General features: G+C 42.4%; 1 protein-coding gene across 2 annotated transcripts in view; it reads left to right on the forward strand.

The window, feature by feature from the left end:
• Positions 1-22385, forward strand: part of flnba (filamin B a) — a 65610-nt gene extending 43225 nt beyond the window's left edge. Inside the window, exons 25-49 of one of the 2 annotated variants that reach the window (XM_075461799.1) lie at positions 116-316; positions 538-711; positions 800-962; positions 1230-1390; positions 4140-4431; positions 5902-6055; positions 6145-6334; positions 6405-6652; positions 7716-7799; positions 8629-8734; positions 8951-9091; positions 10204-10332; positions 10561-10734; positions 11775-11933; positions 12197-12400; positions 12485-12637; positions 12768-12890; positions 14039-14305; positions 14510-14647; positions 14733-14848; positions 19093-19225; positions 19358-19534; positions 19687-19905; positions 20051-20257; positions 20854-22385. In XM_075461799.1, the coding sequence (XP_075317914.1) occupies positions 116-316; positions 538-711; positions 800-962; positions 1230-1390; positions 4140-4431; positions 5902-6055; positions 6145-6334; positions 6405-6652; positions 7716-7799; positions 8629-8734; positions 8951-9091; positions 10204-10332; positions 10561-10734; positions 11775-11933; positions 12197-12400; positions 12485-12637; positions 12768-12890; positions 14039-14305; positions 14510-14647; positions 14733-14848; positions 19093-19225; positions 19358-19534; positions 19687-19905; positions 20051-20257; positions 20854-21041 (4301 nt within the window). In that variant the 3' untranslated portion in view covers positions 21042-22385. The remainder of the gene's footprint in view (positions 1-115; positions 317-537; positions 712-799; positions 963-1229; positions 1391-4139; positions 4432-5901; positions 6056-6144; positions 6335-6404; positions 6653-7715; positions 7800-8628; positions 8735-8950; positions 9092-10203; positions 10333-10560; positions 10735-11774; positions 11934-12196; positions 12401-12484; positions 12638-12767; positions 12891-14038; positions 14306-14509; positions 14648-14732; positions 14849-19092; positions 19226-19357; positions 19535-19686; positions 19906-20050; positions 20258-20853) is intronic. The other variant, XM_075461800.1, reaches the window with a different exon arrangement.
• The last annotated feature ends 987 nt before the right edge of the window (positions 22386-23372 follow it).

The raw sequence follows: 23372 nt of genomic DNA on the forward strand, positions 1-23372 counted from the left end.
TTACTGTCTGACTGCCAATGATCAAAATTTTCACAACCTATAGAACTAATAACTTTGCATGTTGAAATGTTTGGACCATACGAAGTGATGGAAATGAACATCTGGTTTTGTCCAGGTGTGAAAGTGAAGACTGAGGTTGTGAACAACAAAGACGGGACATACACAGTGACCTACATCCCCCTGACTTCTGGCATGTACACTCTGCTGCTGAAGTACAGCGACAAGGCCGTCCCCGGGTTCCCTGCTAAGGTGATGGTGGACCCTGCTGTCGACACATCTAAAGTCAAAGTGTTCGGACCTGGAGTGGAAGGAAAAGGTGTGCTATGGTCCATCTGTTGGTCTGAAACGGGTCCATTGTTTTAGGGACACTGAAGACGGCTCATTTGTTTGAATATGAAAATTAACTAGTTTTTTAGACTTCAGAGTGGTCCTCCTGAGCCAATGAGAACACTACAGAGCTTTAACAGGCTGCATATGACTGACCGGTAAACTGACAAACGGGTGGCATTTAAACGAGGCCTGTCCTGTCATCTCCAGCTGTTTTCAGAGAAGCCACTACAAATTTCACAGTGGATGCCCGTCCTCTCTCTCGACGTGGAGGAGATCACATAAAGGCAGAGATCAAAAACCCATCTGGAGTGCTGACGGACTGCGTGGTCACCGACAATGCTGACGGGACCTACGGCATCGAGTACACTCCTTTTGAGAACGGTAACGATCCGCGCCAGGACTGAGACGCTTCATCACAACCAGACTACAGTGCAGCATGTTTGATCGGCCGTTTGTCTGGTTATTTCAGGTGTCCACAGCATCCAGGTTCTTTATGATGACACTCCAGTTCCTAAGAGCCCGTTCAAGGTTTCTGTGTCGGAGGGATGTGACCCCAGCAGGGTGGTGGCCACCGGCCCCGGGCTCCAACAAGGCCTGACCGACCAGCCCAACCACTTCGACATCATAACCAGGTATGTTAAATGAGCACTTCACATAATGTAAGTGGCTATTTTGATGGGGATGAAGTAGTAACATCAGCAGCTTTTTTTTTTTTTTTTTTTTTTTTTTTTTTTTTTTCCCCTCCCCATCATAAATGTATCTTTTGTTGGAAAGAGGCAAAATATGCAGGTTACTGGTCTAAAATAAATAAAATGTGACTACCTATTGGAGTATGGATGGGTTGACTCTTCCAGTATATTATCTATTTTAACTGTTCTCTTAACTTGTCACTTAACCAGAGGCGCAGGTATCGGCGGCCTTGGCATCACCGTGGAGGGTCAATCGGAGTCAAAGATAGCTTGCAAAGACAACAAAGATGGCAGCTGCAGTGTTGAGTACATTCCTTACACACCGGGCCTTTACAACGTTAACGTCACCTACGGAGAAGAGCACATCCCAGGTGAGAACTGTGTTCCTTTGAGAAACTTTACCAGCACATCTGTACGAGATTGTTTGACAGTTTTAATAGTTTGTTTGAGGGAGAGTTGCAGGTGTTTTTCGTGCCATGCTTTGTTCTCTCAAGAGCTCACTTGAAAGAAGACTCAAATCTAGATGGTCACAGAAATTGTTGGAGATGAATAAAAAAATTTGAGAAAGCTCATCAAATACATGTGAAATAACCTTTTACAACATGAAGAAAAAGGAATAAAATGAGATCTTGCATCTTTGTTTGCCATAAAGTCTTTAAAGTAACTTTATAAGACCTTGTTGCCTTTTTCTCTAATTTCCGTCTATAAATAGGCACTGATGTTAAAGATGCTGTTAAAGTTCTGCAGTTAATGTTGTAAAGATGCTGTTGATGTTTGTGGCTTGTAAAAGGACACGTGAAGTGTTTCATTTAATGTTTTAAAGATGTGGCTGAAGTTATTGGCTCACATTAAAAAGCCGCAGTTGAATTTAATTGACCCTGTTTTACAAAAGCTCAGCGTGTCTCCTTGTTCGACACCTTTCATAAGCAGCTGTGGGTTTGTGGTTTTGTTGAGTGGAGGCGTCAGCCGGAGGTGCAGACGCATTGCTGTCGGCCAGTAATAAAGCCAAGTGCAACGGTAAGACTGAACAGCATGGGCGGGTTTAAAAGGTGAACTGGGGCAGAATTTTTCAAAAAACAAAGAAACAAACTTTGCTTTATTTAGAATATTCTTAACGGTTATTATGAAGTGCCTCTGCACCAGTAATGGGAAGCAGCTACTGCAGGTGCAGCTGGGGAACCTGCAGACGAGTTCAAAGCCAACATATGGTAACTAATACATGTTTGGAGTAGGATGTCAGCAAATCTGAAGTTTAACTGTGGGCATTTATGAAAACCATGTGATTCATTAACATACTTATATAACCACTTGGATGAGGTTTGTTTAGCATTGAATATGGATAAACGCACTCGATTTGTGCTTGGTGCTTCAACTGTGTTCTCCTCAAGAACCATATCTGAAACATGACGTCTGGTCTAAATGGTCAACATGTTGGAATACATTGGAATGTAGCTCCCTTTTGAAATGCATTATTCTAACAGTTTTGTTATGGTAGATCTTTTCATTGATAATTTGTTATTAGATTTAAGATAATTATACATCAACAGCCAGGGTCAATGTTTGTTTTTGGTAGTTGCTGTGTAATAAAGGGAAAACTAGTGTGAACACAGATTTGTTATCAAGTTTTATGTCAGTGTTGTGGCAACAGATGTTGAATACAACGACGGTTGTGTGGAATGAGTCGACCATCTGAACACAGCTTTATTCTTTCCAGGCACGGATGGGTCGTTAGTCAGCACTTTGTACCAAACTTATCAGAAAATTATCGATCAGTTAACAAAAATAAACACCTGTTTTAAAAGGCAGATTAGCTCTGTTATCAAGAGTAGCTTCCATCAGCTGAGAATTATTTCCCATCTCAAACCCTCCCTGTCTCCCAAGGACTTAGAAACAGTAATTCATGCATTTGTTACATCCCGGTTAGATTATTGCAACTCCCTCTATCTTGGTCTCCCCCAGTCCCAACTTTCTCGTCTGCAATTGGTACAGAATGCAGCTGCAAGGCTGCTAACTGGCACCAAAAAATATCAACACATCACCCCTGTACTGGCCTCCTTACACTGGCTCCCCATTAGCTTTAGGATCCACTTTAAAGTCCTGCTGATTGTATATAAGGCACTGCATGGGTTGGCTCCCTCATATCTCAGACCTCCTCCATCCCCTCTCAGCATCCAGGTCCCTTAGATCTGCCGACAAGTGTCTTCTCTCTGTGGCCCGCACCCGCCTCAAGCAAAAAGGCGATAGAGCTTTTTCAGTAGCAGCCCCACGTCTGTGGAATTGTCTTCCCCCAGATGTTAGACTGTCTCCCTCTGTGACCACCTTTAAATCAAGGCTCAAGACCCATCTATACTCCCTGGCCTTCCCTGCTTCCTAGCTTTATATTCAAGTGTCTTCTGTTCTGTTGCTATTTATTTGTTAGTGCTTTGCTTGTTCTGATTTGCTTTTATTTTTCTTTTCTTTTTTTTTCTTTTTTTAGCCATATCATATGTACAGCACTTTGGTCAGTGGAAACTGTTTTAAACGTGCTCTAGAAATAAAAATTACTTACAATTACTTACCTCCCAACTTCCCCGAGTTCAGAAAGGCAACAAAGTCGTGTTCTGTGGTCGGATGAATGATGGTTCAGCAGCTTTTTGGAAAAATGGGCGTTGCAGCCTGACCAACTTTACTGTGTAACCTTTGTTTGAAGGAATTCAGTTGATCAAGTCGTATAGATTCAGCATGGCGGGACAATTAAATGTAGTTAGAAAACTTAAGATGCCATATCTTTATAATTCTACAGAGATAATTCTGCATTGTCCAAACCAACTTTGAGGCAAGAACAACTGACATCAACTTTAACTTAAGCCTGAATTATTGTCTTGGAAAACCAAAATGACATTAGTTTTCACCATGACAAAGGAATAAAAATGTGTGAAATTTAAAGTCAATATTAACTCCTTAACTATTTTGGGCCTATTTGTTCACATGCTGAGGAAGGCTCCACTTGTGCTGATTTTTAACAAACTTCATCAAAGCGATGAAACTAAAATGTTGGTGCAACATTTCTTAGAAACTCAAGATCTTTGTAACGGACATTTAAAGTGAATTTCTTTTTTCCTGAATGTTTCCTCCTTCCAGGTAGTCCATTCAATGTTCCAGTAAAGGATGTGGTGGACTCCAGTAAGGTCAAGGTGTCTGGTCCAGGTTTGGAGTCGGGAGTCAGGGCAAATATTCCTCAGTCCTTTAAGGTGGACTGCAGGAAGGCGGGCGCAGCCCCGCTGGCCGTGACCGTCACCGGTCCTAAAGGAGTCGCGGTGCCCGTGGAGGTGACGGACAACGGGAACGGGACTCATGATGTGTCCTACATTCCATCTGTTGAGGGACCGTACTCTGTGTCCGTCAAGTATGCAGAAGAGGACATCTCCAACAGGTACACGGCACATGGAAAGGATGCTGGTTCTTGTTCTGGAATTTAGCAAATCAGTTAAAAGATTGAGTTTAAGATGGAATTTTTTTACATTATGGTTTGTTGTTATATGAAAGTTGTTTCAAGACGGTGGATTTTGGCTGTTCAGTCTGTTTTTTAAAGGTTTTTTTGTTTTTAGGTTTATCCGAGGCAAATATTTAGCTTTAATGGACTTTTCCAGCAGTTTCTTCAGTTTTGCGATAGAAAAAAAGAAATACACACTCGTGTACGGAGCATGACTAACTTTTTCCTCATTCAGTGAATGTGTATCTACAAAAATGCTAAGAAGCACCACCCACCTCTCTGCTTTTCAGCACTTCCTCAAAAATATCCTCCAACCCTGTAAAAACTCGCTCTGCTACGCTCATATTGTAAAGAATAAATGATGATCAGGGCCACTAACTCGCACTCACGGAGCACCAGAATCATAGGCTTTCACATTAGGTTCAGGACAGTCTGTCCAGGACTAGTGTGTTGACATGGTGTGTGGTCACCCCCCCAGGGAAGAGCCTGCCTCCCCCTGCTGTGCAACAGATGCACTGTGATTGAAATACATCTGGTTTGCAGCCGTTACTCGTGGGCTTTTTCTCCTAGCAGCATGGATTGCAAATGAGAGAACGAATTAGAAAAAAATAACGTTGCAGACATGCCCGCTCAGATATGCATCTCAGATAATTCACTTGAATGGCTCCGGTCATTTTTAAAAGTGTAAAGGCAAATTCATCTGTTTTTTTTTTTTTTTTGTTCGTTTTTTTTTTTTGGTTCAAATTTTAAAGTGATGGGGTAGAGGAGTCGCTGCATGCACGAAAGCAGTGTTTCCCAGGTGAAGCTACTGCTCTGTTGCTTGGACCCAGTCAGCAGTAAACCCTAGCTGGGGGAGCACAGTCTGCCCCAGCATCTTGGAGGAAACGCATGAAAAGAGACCGACTTAGTCGGACATGCCTGCTCATACTTGGATAAATGGTTGGAACGGCATCACACTTCATAGTTTAGTTGCAGAACGTGGATGTTTATGGGTCAAATTTGTTCGGCTTTCTGAAAAAGTGAAACTGCTGACCTGTCCCCTCCCTTGTATATTTTGATGGGGAAACTGCAAAGTTTCCAAATAAGTTGAATCCACATCCTTAAATAAGAAATGAAGGCTTACAGGATCTGACTTCATGCCATTGGTCATAAACGGAACGGGTCATGTCTGCTACTTTAGAAACCAGAAGAAAACAAACCATCGATATAGAGAGAGATATATCTATAGATAGATAGAGATATATCTATATATATATATATATATATAAAAATAATTGAGTGCCAGACTTATGAACTGAGTGGTGGAATTAAACTAAAAGAAAATCCAACGAATGTACTCTGTTCCAGGGTTTCATTGATAATTGCTGGTCTCGTCAGCGGTTTTCTTAACTCAGTCTGTGGTCTCTTCAGTCCCTTCAAGTTCCGGGTTTTGCCGACTCATGATGCCAGTAAAGTGCGAGCCAGTGGTCCCGGGCTGACCAGCGGCATCCCTGCCAGCTTCCCTGTCGAGTTCAATATTGATGCCAGAGACGGCGGTCGGGGCCAGCTGAGCGTGGTCATCACGGTTAGTAACTCTCACGTATGCAGCTGCATTAAAACCAGCACAGGACAGAAGACATCACATATGAACTGTTGCTCTTCCTTCTGCTTCAGGACCAGGATGGTAAACCCAAGCATCCCAATATCCATGACAACGGTGATGGTACATACAGAGTGTCTTATGTCCCCGACCGTACTGGCCGTTACACCATTGTCATAAAGTACGGCGGTGATGAAATCCCTGCATCACCCTTCAGAGTTCGTGCTACAGCAACCGGAGATGCCAGCAAATGCACCGTCACTGGTACAGAAGCACAAACAAAATGTTAGAAACAAAAACATTCAAGAAAAGATCTAAAGTTTCCTCCTCTCAGGTCCAGGCGTGGGTCCCACGGTGGCCATCGGCGAGGAGCTGGGCCTGGTGGTGAACACGAAAGGTGCTGGGAAAGGGAAAGTGAGCTGTGTGGTGGTTCAGCCAGACGGCAGTGAGGTGGAGGCCGAGGTGCTCGAGAATGAAGACGGCACCTTTGACATCTTCTACACCGCACCAGCACCCGGCAGCTACGTCATCTACGTCCGCTTCGGAGGAGAAAACGTACCACACAGTCCCTTCAAGGTCATGGTGAGTGGGACGTGGAATTTTTTTTGGTTTTTTTTTTTTTTTTTTAAACGAACCAGAATGTATCTGTATGAACATTTATGGTCTCCTGTTACAGCTTTTGAACGCAGGACATGAAACGAGGAAGTGGCGCAGCATTCGGGCTTATTGTAGTTTTTGGGATCCTGAAATGAGTCTTCTGTTTGAGATTTTTGGTGGATTTTCCTTTTAGGATGGTTTCCATCCACATCTGTCAATGAACTCCTTCAGCTGGTTGCAGTTAAACTATTTATTTTGTTCTGCCTCAAGGTTACAAACTGGTATTTACCAACACAGTGTCTGTTCAGATGGATAAAAAGTTAATCCTGTTTTACCTCATTAGGACCCTTTCTGGTTAAATCACTGACATCAACAAGAACTTAAAACACATGGGTCCATATCTGTGGTCCTGGTTAGGACTTGGATTAGACAATGCATGTGATCCTTTTGTAGCCCTTTACTGCAGCGTATCACTCCACATGAAGTCATACAATTGTAGAAGTCTTTACTTTGATACAAACATAAATAAAACCGTTTTTAATAAACACAGAAAAATAGCTGCATATCTTTGTCTGAACTAAAAGCACAGCTTAGCTTTAACCCGTTAAAATCTGATGCAACATGGGGGCATACTTGGTGTCTTAACTGTCTAATGCACCTTTAGATGGACACTCATAGCTTTTATTTCAAGAAGTTAGCAGAATCCTTTTAATTGGAGTTCATATTACTCATTAAATGTCAGATGTTGATGTTATGCTGTTGTAAAAAATGTACAGTGGTGAGGTGATTTATCTTAAGGAGTAGAAAATCACCTTAAATGTACACAGATTTCTTTATTTATATTTAAATATTTGCAACATTGAGACGGAACATATAAAATGTTTCAGTTTCATACTAATTGTGAATGTTGGCAGTCAAGTTTAAATTTCTGTTTCCACTCACAATAATTTTTGGGGACTTTGATGTAGAAAATGCCCCATGTCGATGGGCTGGAAGAGACTGAGCCTGTGTGCGTTACATGTGTTAATCCTTACTGTCATGTCCTCAGGCTACTGATGAGGTACCCATCATGCAAGAGCAGACGCCTCTACAGAAACAGGCCGCTCCCCCTGGAGCTGGCTTCCAGCCATGGGTACCTCAATACACACACCAACACACTCATACACACAAACATTCAGAGGGTTCAGGGACTTTAGAAATGTATGTTCTTTTTTCTTTTCAGTCTCTCGGGAGGCTGTAAGTTGGTTAAAAAAATAACCTAAACTTCAAGATTGTGAAGTGTATTTTTAACTGAAGTTAATTTTCCTATGAAAACTAACCTTAAATAAGGCTTTTATTGTTTTTGTCAAACTTGAGTGGGTTCAAGTTGTGTAAAGTGGTTGTTAGACGGTGCTCTGCTAATATGTTCAGTCAGGGGGTGCAAAAAAACTCCCAAAAGACTTTGAAGCAATTTTAAAAAAAATAATAATAATTTTACCTCAACTACATGATGTTTTGGTAGCATTACATTGGCCAATATACATACACACACACACACACACACTCTTTTGCAGGTGAATGGCTGCCGGTTGAACCCTAACCTCTCTCTAAAGTTTACTCACTCGACTGCTTTTCCTCCATGTCATCGCTTCTCTTGTCTTAGCCAATAGGATCGGAGCAAACTTCTAACATCCCGAAATAAACTGTTTGTGAGAATGCGTTGCTATGGTTTCGGGTGTTTGAGGATTTTTATTATCCAGGGGTTTTGTTTTGGTGCCGTCACTTCTCGCTCTTCCTCAGTGCACTCTTCATCACTGGCTGCATCAGAGTATCATCATCATCACGCTCTTCCTCCTTCTCGCTCCACTGCAGCACACTTTCCTGGATGCCCCTGAGTGGGCGGGGCTTGGATGCAGCAGCATGTTTGCATTGGAGGTTGCTGAGAAGTTGTTTTCCTGCTAAACTGCCTCTGTCTTCTCCAGGTGACCTCAGAAAAGTATGAGACGATCAACAGCAGTGTTAACGGTAGCGGCTTCAGACCGTTTGACATGGTGATACCCTTCTCCTTCCGGAAGGGAGAAATCACTGGTAAGGCACAGATGGATGCTCTGAGAGCTTTTCGTCTGGCACATTTACGCTGGTAAACCTTCTGAATCAAATAGTTCTGTAAGTTTATTTATAATGCAACACGGTGATTTTATACATCAGTACAAGCCACAATATAAAGACATAGGTCAATAGTAGATTCACAGAAATGCCAAAAACGAGAACCGTTGAGGAAACCAGCTTACTTCTCTCTTACAGGAGAGGTGCTGATGCCTTCAGGTAAATCGGCTCAGCCTCTGATTACAGACAACCTGGATGGGACGGTCACAGTGCAGTATTCTCCTACCGAGGCTGGCCTGCATGAGATGCACATCAAATACAACGGCACACATATTCCAGGTCAGCACTCACAACCCTGAGCAACACGATTGAGGTGCCTGCTGCCTGGTCTCAGGGCTGAGGTTAGGACGGTGAAATGGAGACGCCCGGTGTCCAGAAAAAGAACTGTGGCGTCTTCCACTCAGGAATCAGTTTGCTGGCAGAGCTCAGATACTGGAGTCCTGTTTGAGATTAAAAATGTTTTGAAACTATGTAATGAAGGTGTGGGATGTATTATACATGTTTGATTTTTAAAAAGTACGTAGTAATCTGGTTGATGCCACTCTTTAAGCTTTGAAAACAAAATCTACTACTATCTAAGTTTAGATAGCTCTAGATTTAAACTTTATAGTCTGTCCTCTTAATGGTGCTCCTTTAGCCTGTGGAGATTTTAATCTGTTTGACACTGAAGCATGAGTGAGGCTACTGATGATGGGCGATAACATCTGGATCACAGCCTGTGATCATTACACACCAAGACATTGTTAGCTCTTTGTTGGCCAGTCAAGGTCTCCCAGTCCGAGCTGGACAAAACAAATTTTATTTTTCATTTTCTTTGACAAGTTTATGCATTGTTTATTATGTTTAAACAAAGGATCAAACTGAAATGTATTATTGCATTCTGCAATGCTAAAATTTCTCTTAAATGGATCTATAACGATATTACAGCAAGTTTAGTGCAGGAGATGGATATCGGGATCGATGTTGGCTTATAGCCAATCAACCCAGTCCTTTTTGTTCACCATACTTTCCTGTGTTTTACTGACTTCAGTTTTCTTACCAATCAGTATCTTTATCAGTATTCACTGGCACATTTATGCCCAATTCTTCCCCTTGGCCCCATCCCTTGGTTCTGCACGCATGACCACCCACATTTCCCTTTTTGTTTTGAAGATCATGGAGTAGTTGTCTTCTAGTCATCCAAACTGCTGCCCAATACCCTAGCTGAGGGGATAAATGACCACTACTCCTTGTATCTTTATAAAAACAGGGCAGCTTGTACTGGTAAAAATGGAGAGTTGGGGCTAAGGGGTGTCAGCATTCGGCCCTAAACATCAGCCATCTGCTGTTTGCACATCATCAAAAGGAGACCTTTTGTTTGTTGTTGTGCTGATTTTTCATGTGTTTTGCAGAGTCTCCGCTTCAGTTCTATGTGAATCATGTCAGTAGCCCCAACGTCACAGCCTACGGTCCTGGACTGAGCTACGGTGTTGCCAACAAGACGGCAAAGTTCACGGTCTACACGGAGGATGCCTCTGATGGTATGTTGGCTCGTACCATACACCTAAAAATTAAATGTATCCGTAGAGAATTATTTTTAAAGTTATTGTCGACCTCAAATTCTAAAAATGTAGTCTGTAGGTGGTAAATTCCCATCATAGTAACTCGGTTTACAAAATGCAAACTACAAGTTTCTTTTTCAAATATTATCAATGCAGAGGAAGGATTTTACTGCTCTGTCTGAACAGTCTGTGTTTCTGTCTCTTCAGGAGGTCTGGACTTGGCCATTGAGGGTCCATCCAAAGCAGAGATCAGCTGTGTGGACAACAAAGACGGGACGTGCAGCGTCAGCTATCTGCCCATGCTGCCGGGAGATTACAACATCATGGTCAAATACAATGACGAGCACATCGCCGGCAGCCCCTTCACTGCCAAGATCACCGGTCAGACTGCACTCCAACACAGACTCTGATCAGTAATAATCAACAGATGTGCCTGAAAACAAACTTTTATATCCTTATTTCTGCCCGTCTTTATTGGCCCTTATTCTTAATAGGTAATGCATATTTCCGTATCAAACGGTGAGTCATTTGTTGTTTCCTTCATCAGGAAGAACATTTTAAAATTGAATCCCCGACTCATCAGACTGATCTCAATTAAGAAATTCAAGCTGTCATACGAAAATAGACTCGAGTCTTAAACGCTGCACAATGAAATAAGTAGTTGTTGTTGATTCAGCTCTAGAAAACTGAGCAAATCAAAACGTTTTAACTTTACAAACATGTTTTTCCAAGTCTTCTGACCCTTTTTTTTTTTTTCCTTGGGCTTTCATTGGCCTTAGCTGACGGCTGCTCAATGTTCCTCCCTCGGCTGACTCCTTGAAAATATTAAACATGCTAGATATTCAGTCAGGGACTTGGATGTCTCTGCAAGCCTCATAAATCATGTCTTTGAAGTGTTAACACACAGACTGATGACTGCTCAGATCTGGGCCGTTTCTTTCTGAGGGATGTGAAACTAGGCTTTAGGTTGGTCAGTACACCTTTTAAGAGGACTGCTGCAGCTGTTATTACAGGAAATTTAGGTTTCTATCAGTTTGATACAAACGGCCAAAATACTTGGTTTGAAAGGGCATTCTGTAAAAACATGAAGCTGACTATCGGAGGAAATGTGTCAAAGTCAGGAAAATTTTTGGATCACAAATGTAAGCAGTTGAAATGCATTCATTCAGCCAAATGTATTGGATTAGTGGCTTAAACCCAGAGGGTTGATATTTAACAGAGCACATTTTAATTACCTTAATGATTTAATGGCATACATGCTTTCACTGTTGTAAAATGGCAGAAGTTGCAGGCCTGTTGCTTTTTTTTTTTTTTTTTTTTTTTTTTTTTTTTTTTTTTGAGAGGACCACCAAAGTTTCTCCTACAGGCTTGGGAGGGTGAGGTTGAGCTTAATGCCCACGTCTCTCTTCTTTGTCTTTTAGAGGACAACCAGAGGCGTTCTCAGGTCAAACTGGGCTCAGCAGCAGATTTCTCTCTGGACATTAATGAGACGGACCTCAGCGTGCTGACGGCGAGCATCAGGGCGCCCTCCGGACGCGAAGAGCCCTGCCTGCTGAAGAGGATGGCCAACACACACATTGGTAATGCACACAAATCCTTTTTTAAGGTTAACAGTTATTAGATGGGAAAGGTGGCAGTAAGAGTTGGGGAAGATGTGCAAAAAAAGGACACCATCCCAGCTGCCTCAAGGAGCTTCTACGTCTGTACATGGGACGCCTGCTCAACCATCTGAATACACAGCAACACAAATACACATTTTAAAGACGGAAAACAGGAAATGGTTTAACCTTCCCTTATTGTTAGTGGTCTCATCTTTCTGTTTGCATCTCCCACCTCCTCCCAGGAATCTCCTTCATCCCACGGGAGGTGGGTGAGCACAAGGTCAGCATCCTGAAGAACGGCCGGCATGTCGCCAACAGCCCCATCACCATCATGGTGGTCCAGTCTGAGATTGGAGACGCCAGCCGAGTTAAAGCTCACGGTGACGGTCTCATCCAGGGCACCACCTTCAACAACGCCAGCTTTGTAGTCGACACACGAGAGGCCGGTCAGTACAGAAGGCTCTGCCACTAGTTAGTTGTTCACAACATTTTAAGTTGTCTGCCATGGTTATCGGTTTGTTTGTGCGCAGGTTATGGCGGTCTGGCCCTGTCCATTGAAGGTCCCAGTAAAGTGGACATCCAGACAGAGGACATGGAGAATGGGACATGTGGCGTCACTTACTGTCCTACTGAACCTGGAAACTATATTGTCTCAGTCCGCTTTGCTGAGGAACATGTCCCAGGTGAGAACAAACAAACTTCACAGCTTCCTCAAAGAAAATAATGGTTCAAACTCTTCAAAAATCAAAGTTATGGGTGACAGCTGTACGGGTCAGGAGCTAAATGGTTAAATGTGTGTTTATTTGTCAACAGGAAGTCCATTTACAGTGCGGGTGACAGGTGAGGGTCGCATACGGGAGAGCATCACCCGGCGACAGAAGGCGGCATCTGTTACCAGCATTGGGAGCGTGTGTGACCTCAACCTGAAGATACCAGGTACACACAACGCACACAAGCCAACAGAAAGGTGTCGGATCACTGAGACGACAACGATTTTATTAAAAATAAAAAAAGTTGTTTCCACGCATCGAAGGAAAAATTCCTTTCAGGTCGTTAATCATCGAGGTGATTCAGATCGTGTGGAGACGACAGTCAGACATCCAGTGTAAAAACTTCCTGCAGCATCAGAGCTCCTAAACCTCCTTTTCTGAAGCTTTGACATTTCATTGCTACTTCACACGGTCTTTATTTCTATGCTTTTTGTCCTTATGTCTTCTCTTCAGTCCTTTCTACATGTTTTCCAGTCTGACTTGTTTCCTTCTCTCCATCTTTCTTCTCCTCAGGTTCTCCTCAGGTTCTCCTATTTTCTTTTGTGCTATCCTCATACTCTGCCCCTTCTCATCTTTATTCTTCTCATCTCTTTCCTCCAGTGAGTTGGTTCCTCCTGGTCTTGTCTCAGCAGCTCCTTTGTCCCACCTTCTTCCGCTCCTACTGCTCCCTTCGGTTGTCTGGAAGCTCCATCTATCGCACGGCTCGTGTCTCCACTGTCACCCGGGATCAGAGCCTCTCCCCTGGGCGCGTCCGCCTCATTTCCGGCCTGTCTGGTCTGGTGTTGGCAGGAAGAGCGAGAGCTGCGAGGGGTGTTTGGGTTGTTGATGCCCGCAGTTCAGTTAGCAGTGCTGGGGTGGAGGGTGCGTTGTAGTGACTGGGCTTGCAGCACAAGGTTTGCGGCATATCATGCTTTATTTTTTTGCAGCTTCACTTGATTTTTTTTTTTTAGGGTTACTTTAAGTTTATGGCAGAGAATTAGACGATATACATCAGCTTCAGGAACTGCGCTCCGGCCATTTCACTTTTTTGCACACTTTGACATTAAACAGGGTTTAAAATGATGTTCGTCTACTTTCAAAAACCTGAAATGACTAAATGATTCAAACTGAAATTCGGTTCAGAATCTCATCCGAGACAAGAGGTTCAATCTAATTTTTTTCAAAAATTTTCTTGTCTTCCATTTCATGTTAATGTCTTTTTCTTTTCCTTATTTGTCATTCTCCCAAAAACAATGTATTCTATTTTTCGCATCTTTATTGGCATAATGTGTAGAGTTAAGAGTTTTAGACCCATAACCATTTGTCTGTTTGCAGCGATCGATATGCAGGACGTCACTGCTGAGGTTACTTCCCCATCTGGAGCCAGTCAGCCTGCTGAGCTGGTTGCCGTTGGCAGCGATACCTACTGTGTGCGATTCGTGCCTACAGAGATGGGCATGCACAGCGTTGGTGTGCGGTATAGGGGCGTGCACGTGCCGGGTAGCCCCTTCCAGTTCACTGTGGGGCCACTTGGAGAGGGCGGTGCTGTAAAAGTGAAAGCAGGAGGCCCGGGACTGGAGGGTGCACTGGCAGGAGAACCAGGTACAAAAAACACCTGTCCTGAAAGTCTGAGTGATTTTCTGCAGCATTACGTCATTATATAATGATCATTTACTAGACAACAAAAAAGGTTGAACAAAACTCAAAGCATTTCATATCACTCTTTGAATGTCTGGATAAATGGGGAAGGTGCATTACTGTGTTTTTGTTTTTTTTCCCTCTTATGTTCTCTCTTTCATCCACCAGCCGAGTTCAGTATCTGGACGAGGGAGGCGGGTGCTGGTGGTCTGTCCATCGCAGTGGAGGGACCCAGCAGAGCTGAGATCTCCTTTGACGACCGCAAAGACGGGTCCTGCGGTGTCTCTTACATTGCTCAGGAGCCTGGTAGATGATTCACACACGGCTTTACTTCTATTGTCCATTAAAGTATCTGTCACGCTCTGTTACATTCTCATCCCCTCCTCTCCAGGTGATTATGAGATTTCGGTGAAGTTTAATGACCAGCACATACCTGACAGCCCCTACCTGGTTCCTGTTGTCGCACCAGCGAACGACGCCCGGCGCCTCTCTGTTGCCGGCCTTCAGGTGAGGCACGAGGAGACACCTCCACACCCAGCTTGTCGTGCAACACTAAAGGGCTCTGCGGCGCAGTTGCATTTAAAAAAAAAAAAATTTAATGATCAAAGATGGAATTTGCTCCATTTTAACTGTGGCACCAAGTTTATTGCTACTTTTTAAACTAATAGAAGATAGATATAGATATAGATAGATATATATATATATATATATATATATATATATATATATATATATATATATATATATATATATATAAAAATAAATAAAAAAAAAAGCTGGAATTCGAGTCATTTTATCAGATCTTTTAGAATCGCAAGAAAATAATCTAATACATGTAGGTTGTTTCTTATTTCTAACCAAACTAAAAGCCACAGCTAGGCCTGATGATCAACATCTCAAACAGTGTACATCAGGCAAATCTCTTCCACTTAGCTGCAGTTACTCAGTTTGAAGTAGTTTAATTTTCTTTATGCAACTGGCCTCATGGATGTGACCACAACCAGGCAAACTCGTGGTTTCTGTGAAGCTGACACTTTGGCCGGAGAGAGCCGTCCTTTCCTCCTCTGGCTCGCATTCTTATTTTCAAAATTAAATAAGATTACAGACAAATACTAGCTATAATAATTAAAAAGCACTCTGCTAAAGTAAAACTTTTTGTTAGATGTACAGAAAAACCCAAAGACATTAAATTTCTATCTTGGAATAGAAGATAGAAGTTGGTTCTTGAGACATTTGAGAAGCTGGCACTGGGGTGATTACAAAATGATCAATTTATTGTAACTGTAAAGAGGATTCTCTTGACTTCAAATGAAGACAACCAGTTTAATTTATTTCTTATTGTTTTATTGGGATGCCACTGGAAAACAGAACCATTAAAATAAGAATTCAATGAAGACATTTAGACTGTTAGTAATCCCAAAGGGAGAAACGTATCTACAGCAGTACAGCCACTCTGAGCTGCTGTTTGCCTGGCTCTGGTCATCCCTCCTTTTGTTTGGTGTGGAACTCTTGGTGTTTCTCTTGTGTTTCATTTAAAGGCTTTTAACAGCTTCAACATCATCAGCTCTCCGACTGCACAGCTGCAGCAGACAGACGGGCCACAGCAGATTTCCTGCTGTCCTCCTCGGCCCTCTTCATACGTGACATTAATAGACATCTTTGGTGGTTTGATCTTAAGCTGACAGTTCTGAGTTCACTTCATAACTCACAGAAACCACTTGTGATATCGTTTTCCCGCTCCATATGCACATTAAAGATGTAGCTCTGCACCTTTTCTGTTGCCAACCTCACTCGCTCTGGTGGAAATGTTGCAACCCACATAGCTCTGAGTTTACATGCACAGCATTTTTCTGATATTAACCCAATGAAAATCTTGTGGAGTAATCTGATCTTGGTTATATTGTTATATTATAGGCATGTATACACCTTTAATTCATTATTAGGTCTTGGAGTGTTTTACAGCTTTTTGATGACTGTTTTAACACATGCTCTGGGCTGCATTTGAGGACTTGGAATTCTAGTAATTCCTGACTGCCAGCTGGGTAAAATTCTGGAAAAACCCACCAGAAGTTGGCAAGAATTTGTTAATGGCAAAGCAAAAAAAGACAGCCATGTTTGAAGAGACGTCCTTTCTGGGTGAGAAGTAAAGCAACTTTTTTGGGTGTAAGAACCCTTTGGATGTGTGTAAACATCAGGGACATATTGTAGAAGTGAAGAATTAATCTGACTGTGCTCTGTATGATGTCATTTGGATCTAAATCTAAATATTGCTGTGCATGTGAATGCAGTAGGTGTCAGTATCCACCTTGACCCATTAAGTCAACAGACCTGAACACATTGTCGGGTTGGTAAGTCAATGCGCCACCTCGTTGTTTTTTTGTGTTCACAAAGCTGAAAGAGTGGGATCTCTTACACCTCTAAATGTGGTCACAGCGCTCGGATACAGGGTGCTGTGCACGTGTGAGCAGATCACCCCAGACACATGTTAGTGCTATGTATGAATAGAGACAGACTTATTCGTTTAGACAAGCTCCTACTCTGGGTGTGCAACACTCAGCGGTGTTTTATCAAATCTGACAAAGTGAGGCGAGGGGAATGCTTTAATATACGCAGTTTGCAAATCTGCTTTAAAAATGTATAGAATCTACAGCATTAGTGCCTCAATTTGATGCAGCACTTGTATTCTCTCATTTTTATTTAATTCAGTGATGTAAAAACTCTGTTTATCAGTTTAATGTCAGTTAAATTTAGCATTAAGTATGACCTTATTTGACTAACTTGGTCCTAGATGGATACTTTATTGATCCTGAAGGAAATTCAAGCATCCAGTAGCAAGACATAATAAAGCAATACAAATGTTTATACAATTTAAAAACAATCTAAAAAAAAAAAAAAAAGTTTAAAAATATAAAGTGACCAGTGAAAATACAGAAGTGCCTTAGAGCTGTTGTACAGCCTGATGGCCAGAGGAACAAAATAGTTTTTGAGTCTGGTGGAGCATGATTGAGACCGCAGTCTGCCACTGAACACACTCCTCTGACTGATGAAAGTGATGTGCAGAAGGTGCCTTCTGCACCCCAGCCTTCTCAGGAAGTACGGACGGCTCTGTCCTTTCCTGTGTATAGTCTACCATTGCTGTCCAGTCCAACCTGTCATCCAGCTGCACACAAAGATATTTGTCCTGGCCACCTCCACATCGACCCCCTCGATGGACACAGGTTGGAGGTTGTGGTCTCTCTGTGAGGTAGTCTGTAATCCATCTCACCAGGTGTGAGTCCACCCTCATCTGTCAGCTTGTCTCTCAGCAGGAGGGGCTGGATGGTGTTGAAGGTGCTGGAGAAATAAAAAAAACATGATTCTCACAGCACCGCTCTCCTTGTCCAGATGAGAGTAAGCCCTGTGTAGCAGATAGAGGATGGCATCCTCCACGCCAACCTTCTCCTGGTATCCAAACTGCAGTGGATCCTGTGCGTGGTGGCCTTGGGGTCTGAGGAGATGGAGCAACAGCTGTTCAAAGGTCTTCTTGTGTGATGTTAGTGCCACTGGTCTGAAGTCACCCAGCTCCCTGGGATGTTTCGTCCTGTGATTATAGTTGGGCGTTTCCCTACTGCAAATTGCACGGAGCAAAACAGTCATGCACCACAAGCGGAATGGTTTATGAATCAAAAGGAAGAAATTGCGCTTCAACTGTTAAGTCTTCGGTGGAGTGCTGAACCCAAAATCCAACAAGTATTCTGAATGTTACAGAAAAGGGGAGCTTATCTCCATGTCCAGATTAAGGGGAACAGAAGTACCCACAGATCAGATATGAGTACTTCTGTACTCCTTAATCTGGATACTGAGATGTGCGACAATGCAACGCAACAATTTGCCATTTAAGGCATAAATGGAACACTTTATTTTCATGTAAAACTTCCTTTATGGATTTATGAAGCGTTGCCTTCTAGGGTAAGATTAAAAACTTATTTAGAAAAACATTATTCCTGAAAGTAAAAAAAATGAAGCATTGTAGTCTCCATGTTCCTTAGTGTTGATGTATATTAACATCCCTTTGACAGATGTTAATGCATCCACGGGAAGTAATCTTATCTGTGATCTCTGTCCAACAATGTTAACCAGAAGACATACTACAAACTAATGACACTTTGGTCAGAAGTTCAGCACAGAGTGCTAACAAGTTGCACATACTGTATAATATTTTAACAAAACAATTTTAATATATCCTTTAAAAAAACTACTAATGTAGTTTATCAGGTTGAGCACTACCTGTAAGGCTAATTGTGCTTTGATTGTGGCCATCTACGTCTGTCTGCTGGAACTGCATCGGAGGGAGCTCAGGTAAGAGTAATCAGCAGAATACATGGAGGGAAGTGTTGGAACAGAGTAAAATATGAAACAAGAGGGTAGTTTAGAAACATAGAACAAGAAAATATGTGAGAAGCATTAGCAATGTTTACGTGGACAAAGATCTGATCGGATTCAAATTTAAGTTCTGATATGGACATTAGATATGAGATGGGCAAAAGTTGAATGTTTTCTTTTGACATTTTAAAAAGTGGGCTTGGCTTCACACATACAGAAAAATGTAGTGTTTTTATTCTGTTTGGACTGTAAATCTGATTAAAAGCCATCCATGTAAACACGCTATTTTGATCTGCTACCAAACTGTAAGCACAGTTATCACTGCATGTCTGTGATTTAAGTGTTAATTATTTTCTTCAATTGTTTAACTGTACATCTGGGCTCGGCAGGAGTCTGGTCTTAAGGCAAATTACCCAGCATCCTTTGCAGTGCGTCTGAATGGAGCACAGGGTAAGATGGAGGCCAAAGTCCATAGCCCCTCTGGAGCTCTGGAGAAGTGTGTTGTCACAGAGCTGGAAAGAGGTGGGTGTGTTTTATTGGGTATTTAAAGGTGATGCATGTCAACTTCAAGTGGCATAAAGAAAACCAAGGCCCAGCTTGGAACTGCTTCGTGTCTTTGGCCCACTACTAACAGACGCCCTCTGTGCTCTTTAGACAAGTACGCCATCCGCTTCATCCCCCGGGAGAACGGCATCCATACCATCGATGTGAAATTTAACGGCTCTCACATCCCTGGAAGTCCTTTCCAGGTCAGAGTCGGAGAAGCAGGACAGACTGGAGAGCCTGCTCTGGTGTCAGCATATGGAGCTGGACTGGAGAGAGGCATCACAGGTGGGTCACTTCTGAGCTGTAGACCTGTGACCCCTTTGCTTTAAATACAAGTCTGTAACAGGTTCTGCTGGCATTTGCACAACCCTGCTTTCTCTCAGCAGATTTCTCAATGTTTGGTTTCAGTTAGACATTGAGTGTTTTTAATCTTAAAGGCACCCAATCGGAGTTCATCATTAACAACACTAAAGCAGGTCCTGGGGCTTTGGCTGTGACCATCGAGGGTCCCTCTAAAGTAAAGATGGACTGCCAAGAGGTTCCAGAGGGCTACAAGGTGCAGTACACTCCCATGGCACCTGGAAACTACCTGATTAGCATCAAGTATGGAGGACCCAACCACATCACTGGCAGTCCCTTCAAGGCCAGAGTCACAGGTAACCTTTGCTGCTCCCTGTAACGTTGGAATAAAAACCATGTGATCCAGCCAGCAGAAAGGTTCTAACCACATGCAGCAGGAAGCTACTTGGTTTGTTAGTTTTATTCTACGTACATCACACAATAAGGTTCATTGTCTCTCAGGTTCTCGGCTGGTGAATGTGACAAACGCAAGCGAGACGTCTACCCTGACATTGGATCCAGCTGTTCGGGTGTCTAGCAGCTTTACACAGAGTGCCATGTCCAGACCCGACTACTCTGATGCGAGCAAGGTGACATGCAGAGGATCTGGCCTCAGCAAGGCCTATGTGGGACAGAGGGGCAGCTTCTCTGTTGACTGCAGCAAAGCTGGTAAGAAACAGCTTATCCCATTTCCATATTAGCAGTCCTTTATTCCTCTCCTCATGTCTTAGTCCCCACCTTCAGGTGTGAGCAGAGTCGAGATGACAGGAATTTAAGAAAATGAGACGTCTTTGCTTTTCTTTTTTATGTTGCTGTATTTAGTTATTCTCATCAGGGGAGAAAAGAGGAGACAAGGAGGCTGAAATTAGAAAAATTACATAAGCCTGTGGTCTTCGTCCCACAACACATTGTCACTGTTTACCTGTGAGCACCATGCTCATTTGTTGACGCAAAAACAGATAAAGATAATTAAGAGTCCAGCAAAGTGGCAAGTACTTAGTAATCCTAAAGAAATTAATTTAATGAAATGTACAACTTGTACAAGTCGGCTTCACAGGCCATGTTGCCATAGTGATCACTATGAGATCGCATAAAAATCAGAAGTGCGACGTCTAGCTCGACGTCGAGCTAAGTTATAGTGCGCAGCTGCTCGTGAGCTGAAATTGTCAGGGTTTTTGTTTAGAATGAAGGGCAGCAGAAACACTTTAACACCCATCATTGGTAAGGGGATTTTCCCACATGTCATCTTTCCCTCCTTTTCCCAGGTAAGAACATGCTCATGGTGAGTGTGCATGGCCCTCACATCCCCTGTGAGGAGGTTCTGGTCAAACACAAGGGCAACCTTCAGTACAACGTCAGTTATCTGCTGAAGGAGCGAGGAGATTACATCCTGGTGGTCAAGTGGGGTGATGACCACATCCCGGGGTCCCCATTTAACATCACCGTCCCGTGATTCGCCGAGGAAAAACTGCAGTCACTCCTCCTCCACCATTTTGCATCCCTGTTTCAGTTGGAGGACACCTTAGCTGCACTGCAAACAACTGTCCAATGAGCAAGCTGCTAAACAAAGGTTTGTGAGGTGACCTTTTCTGCTCTCATCAGGGTTTTCTGCCTGCCTCAAAAGGCCCCTGATAAAGTAAAAAATCAGTTTTTCATTTAAAAACACTAAAATGCATCGAGTAGAGATTCTTGGTTGGACAGTTTTTATCATGCAGTGGCTCAGGGAAGCAAAATGGTAATCTTGTTTAAAGAAAAAAACTAACCTAATGGGAAATGAAAAGAAAAAAAAAAGGTTGCACTTTTTACACATTTAGTCGGTGAGAATGTCCCTACACTTGGTGTCTTCACGATTGTGTAAGATGTAAAACTGGATTTGGAAAACATTTAAAGTGAAATAAGCGGACCCAAGTCTTGGAAATGGTTCTGTTTAGAAACACAACTGGAATACCAGCACTTTTCTTTAGCTAAACGGTCCCAGGAACAAAATAAGAGTTCTGTGAGGGTTATTAGAGGTTTGTATCCTTCGGGTTTTACTGGTTAATTTAAGAAATGAGCAAGAAAATAACCAAATATGTGCAGAATGCGTTTTTTTTTTTTTTTTTTTTTTTTTTTTTAAGCAAAGGTGGTGAATTAAGATGGGAGTAGACATCTGTTAAGAAAACTGGAATTCTTGGTTTGGTTTCATTCCAACAGCAAGTGTCAACTTTGTGCAACTACTGATTATTGTGTATTTGTTGCTCTTGATGATTAGCTCCCAGATTTTCATGGTTACTTCCCGTTGCCCAAAATAGAAAATTGACTCTTGGCTGCCTTCAAACTACTGTTTCCTGCACTGTACAACAGACTACTTAACGTGCTAGAGTTGAGAGTATGAGATCATAGCTATTCTCTGTTCCTTTCTGCATCATCACATGAACAGATCTGACTTTTTTTTTTTTTTCTTTTTTTTTGCTCTGATCAGTTTCACATCTGCCTGGACAAGAGAGGGTGATCATAGTTCAGCTTTATTGAAAATGATTACGTGATAGATCTGAAGAATTGGGTCAGATTTTCAGTTTGTGTGTAAATTATGAAGAAATCTACACAAGTTGGTTATGTCCTAACCTTGATGTTGTTGCCTTATCACTGTTACTTTTGATATTTTAAGATGAGGATTTTTTTGTATTGGGGGTGGGAATAAGGAATGCTTCTTATTTTGTATTAGGAACTGGGTGTTTTTTAATGTGAAACTAAAACCTGATCTGATGTACTGTACATTTGATAATTAAAATTAAAACTGGAATGTAGAAAACTGAAACTAGTCTCAAATCTTTTTTTTGTCTTCTCTTCAACATATATTGATACATTCAGGTGCTTGTTCTGCTTCTCCTCTGTCCAGTCAGGGGTAGAAAAGAGGCGCTCTTGAACTGTTTACATATGTGCTGCATTGTTTTTGTGGTTTTAAATGGTGAGAGAAAGGTCCAGCATCCATTTTATTAAAAAAAAAAACAAAGGACTTTTAATGTCAGGTGTGTTTCCAGAGCCACTAAAAACAACTGTAATCCAACCTCTGCTGAAAAAGGACAATCTTGACAAGACACAAATGAACAACTACAGGCCTATCTCAAATCTCCCATTTTTAAGTAAGATCATTGAAAAAGCTTTTTTTTTTTCTTTTTTTCCCCCCAACAGCTTAATTACTTCCAGTCAGGTTTTAGACAGCACCACAGCACTGAGACTGCTCCGACCAAAGTGTTTAATAACATATGTAAGAGCAGATTTGTTAATTGTTGTCTAATTGTTGTCGGATTGTGATTGGCGGGTCAGCCTATATATATTGTATGTATGTTGGGGGCTCGTCAGGTGTTTCCGGACAACAAAACAGTTTTTGACCGCTGTGCAGCATCATTTGTGCTCCGTACGGATGGAATCATGAGGCAAATAAACGGAGTTGTTTGTATAAACTCAAAGGAAACAGGGTACTCATTCATCCGTGATGGTTTGGTCCAAGCGCGTCAATTAGGTTTAACAAGCGAAACACCTCAGTAGCTTAAAGCATTGGCTTAGCTTCTACAATTCAAGTCAAAAACTGTCTGAATAGTCGACAACTGCTGGAGATTTGAAGTTGGACTTTGTTGCGTTTGGTGGTGGACGGAAGGAGGAGATCGCTAAGGAGCAGGCTTGGTGTCGTGATTGGGATCAGCTGAGCGTCAGCTGCTCACCTGCCGACTGGACACGCCGGTGAGGACACAGGATCGCGAGGAGGAGCGAGCTAGTGAGCAGAGGCCAGTGAGGAGGCGTACGG

The sequence above is a fragment of the Odontesthes bonariensis genome, chromosome 3 (genome assembly GCF_027942865.1).
Source record: "Odontesthes bonariensis isolate fOdoBon6 chromosome 3, fOdoBon6.hap1, whole genome shotgun sequence".
In the NCBI taxonomy this organism is placed as follows: Eukaryota; Metazoa; Chordata; class Actinopteri; order Atheriniformes; family Atherinopsidae; genus Odontesthes; species Odontesthes bonariensis.